Source organism: Caloenas nicobarica, chromosome 3 (assembly GCF_036013445.1).
Source record: "Caloenas nicobarica isolate bCalNic1 chromosome 3, bCalNic1.hap1, whole genome shotgun sequence".
NCBI lineage: Eukaryota > Metazoa > Chordata > Aves > Columbiformes > Columbidae > Caloenas > Caloenas nicobarica.
Window position 1 is genome coordinate 101,483,152 of NC_088247.1, and position 7,344 is coordinate 101,490,495.

The 7,344-nt window shown below is 40.2% G+C and overlaps 1 protein-coding gene across 3 annotated transcripts in view; it reads right to left on the reverse strand.

Annotated features, from left to right (window-relative positions):
• RAB3GAP2 (RAB3 GTPase activating non-catalytic protein subunit 2) overlaps nt 1-6,991 on the reverse strand; it is a 48,878-nt gene extending 41,887 nt beyond the window's left edge. For all 3 annotated transcript variants that reach the window (XM_065632335.1, XM_065632336.1, XM_065632334.1), the window contains exon 1: nt 6,868-6,991. In XM_065632335.1, the coding sequence (XP_065488407.1) occupies nt 6,868-6,976 (109 nt within the window). In that variant the 5' untranslated portion in view covers nt 6,977-6,991. The remainder of the gene's footprint in view (nt 1-6,867) is intronic.
• Nucleotides 6,992-7,344: the final 353 nt, after the last annotated feature.

A 7,344-nucleotide genomic window follows, 5' to 3' on the forward strand; every position in this document is an offset into this window, starting at 1 on the left:
TAAAGCATGTGTTGAAAACTGGACCCTCAAAGCCAAAAAAGGTCAAACTACCCCTACCTACATTGATATATAGTTTTAAAGCGTGCAAGTTTATGTCCATAGATTTTTTTATATATATATATATATATATATATATATATATATATAAAAGAAAAAATTTGACTCATGCACAAGCCCATTATAGCCTTTACCTATTAAACTGTCTTTATCTCAACCCACAAGTTCACTCACATCGTCTTCCCAGTCCCAGTGTAGGGAAAGCAAGTCAGTGGCTATGTGGGCTTAGCTGCCTACCAGGGTTAAAGTACAACACTTAACTGCATGTGTGTAGTTTGTTGGGTTTAGGATCTTCCAGCTTGTTTTCCATCCATGCTTTAAGAATTTTTAAAATGAATAAGTGATCATTTCTTGCACTGTTATTTAAGTTCGAGAGTTTCAGATTTTTTTTCTATGTATATTTACTGCGATTCTGGTACCATTGGATTGCATGATTAGTGAAGAAATAGAAGCAGTTTCTTTTCTATTCAGACCAAGGAATTTTAGAAATATTTTAGAATCTTCTTGCTATTCAGTAATCATAGGCCATTTATTTCCAAAGCTCCTCCAACATGGGGACTGACAAAAATATTATATTGTTTTGCCAGCATTACTAGGAAACCCCTTTTGAGACTAGTACTAAATTTGTTTTCTCTTATCACTTCAGACATCCACAAGTGGAAAAAAAAAATTACACTCAAACTAAGCTCACTAATCTGAAGAAGAACCACTTGAGCAATTTATCTTCCTTTAGGTGGTCAAAATTGCTTTCAACAGAATAAAAAAAGGACTAAATTAAAATAATCCAAGTACTACATAGATTCATTAAAGTAATGCTGCAAATTTCCATGGCCTACAGTAGTAAACTTAACTCCAAAAATAAAGTTTGAGATACCATGGGGAAGGGGGCAGGAAAAAAAGCTTTGTGATGCTATATAACACAAGAAACAAACTAAACGGATTACATACAAAACATAGTATTTCAGCTTTCTTTCAGATGAAAGCAACAGCTTAAGTTATAGCAAGAAGAATGAAGTCTATCCAGTAAAGGAGGCGCTAAAGCAGAAGAATAATCAGGTGCAAAAATAAGCTGGACAAAGTACTCTGACACCATCCTGCCATGTGTGTTGAGAGCATGTCATTTAGTCTTGCCCATATCTCAGAATGTATTAATAATTACAGATGTAACATAATGCAGGCAGACTGTGTATTTTTATTATATACTACATGAAAACTGAAAGAACATTAAATTTATATAAAGCAATCTGGAGAGGGAGGATCTGATTAAAGAGGCAATACAAAAGAGCTTGTCAAAAGACTCTTCAACAGGAATATACCAAATTCAATAAGAGAGATACAGAAACAGTTAAGAAGAATCCCCCTGCTAAATGCTATCTAGAATTTGATTTTGTAATTTACTTTTTTTCTTTGTAACCTTGTTTGCGACTCTGAAATAAAAAGCCTGGCCTTCTGTATTACTGAATCAAATTGGTTGGTCCAGATAAAGCAAAGTGTGCAGGCACAACTCCAAAGATGTTGTTTAGTGGAACTGGGCTGAAGAGTGCTTTTCAAGATGCTGTTGGTGTAACAGGGCTGGATTTTGGAGAAGAGTTTCTCTGCCAGGCTTAAGCCATCATTCCTACTATCAAAAGAAGCAGTAAAGTGACACCTCATAGCTCTGAGCAACCTCCCAAATCAGAGGGTTGGTTTTTTCCTTCCCCCTGAATAAGCAGCAGCATCTCAAAGCTGTGTGCTGTGCCATGCACTGCTCTGAAGTGACCAGCTCGCTATCACAGGTGCAGGTATCGTTGCTTGGGAACTCCCAAAAACAAGTTTGGTTTGGGGTTTTTTTCTTATTAATTTCATTTAGGTAATGGGAGATAAACACATTCGGGAACTAAAAATATCTGCACGCCACAAAAGTACTATTTTTTAAAATTTCATACTAATACCCCCAAAGTTTAGCTACCAGCAGGCCCACCTATGTCACTGAACTGCTGTCACCGAGCCCATCAAATGTTTTAAAACAACAAACAATTCAAGATCAGAGTCTACAGGAAGAACAGAGACACACATCACTTTAAAACAACTGTAGTTAAATTTATCGAATTATAAAGATTATAGAAAATGTTATGTGGTTTTATTGATGAGTTTTCTTCCCTTTTCAGTTAAATATCCATTAATTTCTTAATGCTAAAATTCTGTTGTGCCTATGAAGCTTTATCACATTTTGCAAACGAAGGATTTTTTCATTCATGTGTATGCTTTATTATAGATAGTTGTATAATGGAGTTAACTGTTACAGTTGTTTTCTGACCTAGCCAACATGCATCCCAAAACATCTTCAACACAGCAAGCTGTCAAATTAAATGTAATGCAAATACTTTCTATTCCCAATATTTGCAAATTTGAAAAAGCAGTTTTCAAAGCCATTTAAATACAACTAGGCTCAGGTTCCACACAAGATCTGTGTAAGACTCTTAAATTCATGTGCTTTATTACTCCTGTTCATTAAAATATGAAAAAGCATTCAAACTCTTTTTTTTTTCTAGAGAATGAAGGAGTGGGAACTCCATATGAAGCATCTTTAACCCGCTTACTCCATAAGACTGTTTTTATTTGTCACATGAGGCAAGATCCACCCCAACGCCTTTTATTCTAATATGTACAGTAAAAAAGTAGCTACATTTTGCTTCACGGTCAATGGTCACCTCAAACAGTCTAAGAACATTTAAGTTATTTCAGCATTGCATTATTCGCAATCTTAATGTATGATTGTGTAACACAAGCAAGGAGAATGCCTCAAACCCTTTCTTCCAGTGTTTCCTGACCTGGCAGGAAACAAGCACCTGCAGAACTGGTTTGTTGGGCTACAGGAAAAGATAAAGTGATGTGGTAGTTGATAGGATGTCCTTCCAACATATTTTTCTACAACTGAATGTGTTCAAATGTTTAACTGTACAAAGGAAGGAAAAAAATAATCAAGTTCGCTTAGAATAAAAATGCAGATTTTTTTTTTAAGTCGGTTACCTACATTTGCATTTTTAATCTATGTAGTACTTTGATAAGCCTTCTAAAATAAAATTTTAAATTGAAAACCTAGATTTACTTACTATAATTAAATGAAATATGCTGCTATGTCAAACACGACTAGGTTAGAAGGTACAGCGTTTTTACTCATACAAACAGCATCTAACTTCAAACTTTTATTAAGTATCACATAGTGATTTAGAAATGCACACTGCTTGCATTTTCAGAAGGAAGCAAATTCTTTTCATTTAAAGTGTATCTAGAAAAATGCTTTTACATTAACCACCCTAGATTTTAGTGTAGCAAATATACTCACAGAAAATATTTTAGTTTTGTTAGAATGAAAAAGTGGCCAAAGCTAAAACAGCAGAAAAAACTCCTTTGATCTATAACTAAAAAAAAAAAAAAAAAAAGACCTACAGCTTCTAACAAAACCCCTAAATCCCACACACTGAAGATCCTGAAGGCACCTTTTCTAAAGCATTTGTGAGGCAAAATGTGACAGCAGTTTTTGAAAATTCTACTAAGCACCTAAAACGTTAAGTTATAACTCATTAAAAAAAGTAATCAATTTCTTAATTGAAATACTCTTTGTTAAGTAAAAATATTTAACAAACATTAATTTTCCTAAGACAGTCAGCATTTTCCATTTAATTCTAAAGTTTAAATACTAGTGAAAAAGTTTCCCTACAAATGCAGCATAACTTAAAAAGAAATGCACACACACTAGAAAAAAAAGTAAATAAAAGGTGCTGGTTCTCCAGTTTAAAATAAAAATACTTATAACTTTGACATGTGTTTATTAATCTATGTTTATTCACATATAAGCCATGACATAAATATTAAGTTTAGTACAAAAGCTGTATGTGATAGGAAATGAACATATTTTCCTTGCTGAATTTATCAGGAAAAACTACTGGTTTAAAACAGTATATTCTGCCAATGGAACAGTTTTTACCAAAGCATTCCCTGATAAAAACACATTTTTTTATATCTTGCTTAGTTAAAAATATTTGCCTTGGCAATATGTACTTTAAAAAAACAAAACAAAACACTTGTCTGGACAAAATTTTTTTCCTTCCTTGGTGCACAACATTAGAAGCAGGGATTTGTTTTAAGTTCTCACACTTCCTCACTCAATTTACAGCAAAAAGTTCTTCCATGTGAATAATGTAAAAGTCAAGGTACACAATAATTAGCAAAGAGAAAAGGGAGTAATTTTGTACTGCCATGTAACAAATCAGTTGCTTACCATGATAAATGAATGGTTTAGTATATGGGGGGAAAAAAAAAAAAAAAAAAAGGAAGAGAGAATGAAAAACTGAATCAAGTCTTTCCAACCAGAGCAGTAACTGTGGGTGCAAGACCAGCAGTAACTGCAGGATCTCTACCATCTCATCACCACCTGAGTTTCTAAACAACCCAGCAGCTTGGCTGTTCAGCTGGCCAGGACACAAGGCAGCAGCAACACAGACTTGGAGGAACAAGCCTAAGGGGAAAAGAATCTCCACTTCCAAGCAGCCAAACCTGTTTTTTTTCTAACTTAGGATACCTCCACAATTTACTTACTTCTCACTTAAGATAATTCTGCAAGTTTTAACTGTGTTTCTCCTCATCAAAGATGAACGCACTAAGGATTTCCGCTTTAAAATTACTAATTTATAATCTCATGTAGAAGTCACTTTTGGAACTCTCGCTTACATTTATGCTCATTTACCCTGAACCATGAAAACAGCTGCGGTATCAAAAATTAAAGGCATAAATCCAAAAGATTTTGAACAGTCTAAATGAGCAACACCCTGACACTTTGCCTCAATGACTGAATAAGCAAACATAAAAATAGTCCAGAATACAGCCTACTCACTAAAATGGAAGAACGGCACATTTCAGAACGTGTATCTTCTTAGCTTTATCATTTTTATGGTTTTACAACATATTAAATGTTTTCTCTCTTTACAGTTGCCATTTGATATATCCACTCCAACAAAAGTATCCAAGAGTTATTTTTCACAAACTTCTCTCACATGTACCACCAAATATGAGAAATATTCAGACTTTTTTCAGCATATACTTTTAGAAACACAAACACATTACAATCTTTTGCTTTTATCTTCAGTATGCAAGAGGCACTAACAGGACCCTAACTGTTCCAGAATCCCTCCTTTAGGTATGGATGATACCAAAAGAACCTCATGAAATCTGTGTGCATTTTTTAGAGTATTATTAGAGTCAAACAACAAGGACAGGTTGCAGCACATAACTGTTTTCTACCAAAAGTTTTGGACAAAGATAACTGGCTGTATAAAATTCTTCCAGAATTCCTTTCTTCCAAGTGTGTTTCAACAATAAATTAAATTCAATCTTGAATGCAGAAAGAAAGCAATAACAAAATAAAGCATGCATACAGAAGTTTTAGTAGTGAACTTAACTAGCTGAACATATAGTGTACTTTTAAAACTTTTTCACAATTGTTGTGTCATCTTTTTACCAGGACCCGTAGTGACAGGACAAGGGCCAACAGTTTAAACTGAAAGAAGGTAGACTTAGATTGGATATAAGGAAGAAATTTTTTTACAAAAAAAGGTGGTGAGACACTGGAACAAGTTGGCCAGAGAAGCTGCAAGTGTTCAAGGCCAGGCTGGACGGGGCTCTGAGCAACCTGATTTACTTGAAGATGTTCCTGCTCGTTGCGGGGGTTGGACTAGATGGACTTTAAAGGTCCCTTCCAACTCAAACCACCCCATGATCTCCCCACTCTTAACTCCCTTATAGACTTCTAAAGCTTTTTTAAGCAGCACATTGCTGCTTTCTCTCACAGCTGTGTTTACAGCGGAGAAGACTTCACAAGCATTCTCATTAACCTCTTCAAACGCTTTTGTTCCACACTGTTGCCAGAAAGCCAAAACATCAGCCAACTATAGTTAACATAGCACAGCACTAACAACATACAGCCCAGTGTTTTGCTTCTCTGTGCTCTCTATCCTGTGCACGGATCTGTAGGTTCCTCTTCTCTGTTGAGAATATCGCTTCTGTTCCAGACAGCTCAGTTTGCTCTGTGCATTGCCTCACACAACAGAAACCTGGACCACAGCTTCAGACTGTTGCTGCTCTAAGATTTACTGTATTTTAATTTAAGCTGCCAAACTAAACCTTTAGTGTAGTTTAAGTGCATTCTGCGCTATTGGACAATCCTGCACGCACAGCATTTGTTAACTGTACTAGAACACCTTCAAACAACTGCACTCTCTTAGTGAAAAAATTACAAACTTTTACCTTGAAGTCTGTGCCACGGAGGGTCTGTGAGCAAAGAACTTCAACTACACGGTACAGGATAAGGGCCGACAGGTGAAAACAGACGAACACCTGAGACTTCCAGACAGCAGGGAAAGCAGAACTCGTCCACGAAGCCGCGGCACTTCAGCAGGACACCCCCCTCACAGCCCGTTACCACGGTAAGGGCGCCGAGCGCTCCGCGGCCACCCCCGCACGGCCCCGGCTCCCCCTTGGGCGGACAGGGCGGGTGAGGAAAGCGGCGCCGAGCTGCCCACAGCCGGCACCGCCATCGGGCTGCGACCCCGGGCCGGGAGAAGCCACCGTCGCCGGCTGGGTCGGGACTCCCACTGCACGGAGCCCTGAAAGGGCCGCGGGGAGCGGGGCCGCGGGGAGCGGGGCCGCGGGGAGCGGGGCCGCGGGGAGCGGGGCCGCGGGGAGCGGGGCCGCCGCCACCGCTCCCCCCCACACACCCCACCGCGCCGGCCCGCAGCGAGCCCCCGGCTCCCCCACGCCGCGGGGCGGACTCACCGCTCTCCTTGCCGGCCGCGGCGCTGCTCTGGCGGTGGTGCGGGCACAGGAAGTCGCGGGCCGCCTCCAGGTCCTGGAAGTGGCCGAAGGGAACCAGGGCGCACGACATGGTGCCGGTGCCGCCGCTGCCGCCCAACCCGGAAACACTCGCCGGACTTCCCTCGCGCCCGGCGCCGCGCCGCCCTGCGCAGGGCGCATGCGCAGCCGCATGCGTGACCGCCACAGCGCTTCGGGGTGGGGGGCGGCGGTCGCGGTGCAGCCCGTGGGGTGACCCGGGGGCTTCGTCCGTCCCGGGCTGGGATCCGGCTTCTCTTCTCCTCCGGGCAGCGGCGTGGCTGCTCGCGGTCGCGTAACAGCGGCCCAGCGGAGAGGCGGCGGGATCGGTGGTGGCGGGGTCGGCGGTGGCGGTGAAACGAAGAAATAAACTTAGCAGCGGAGTCAGTTGCACTGTTAAGTGGCATTCTTTATTTTATTGGC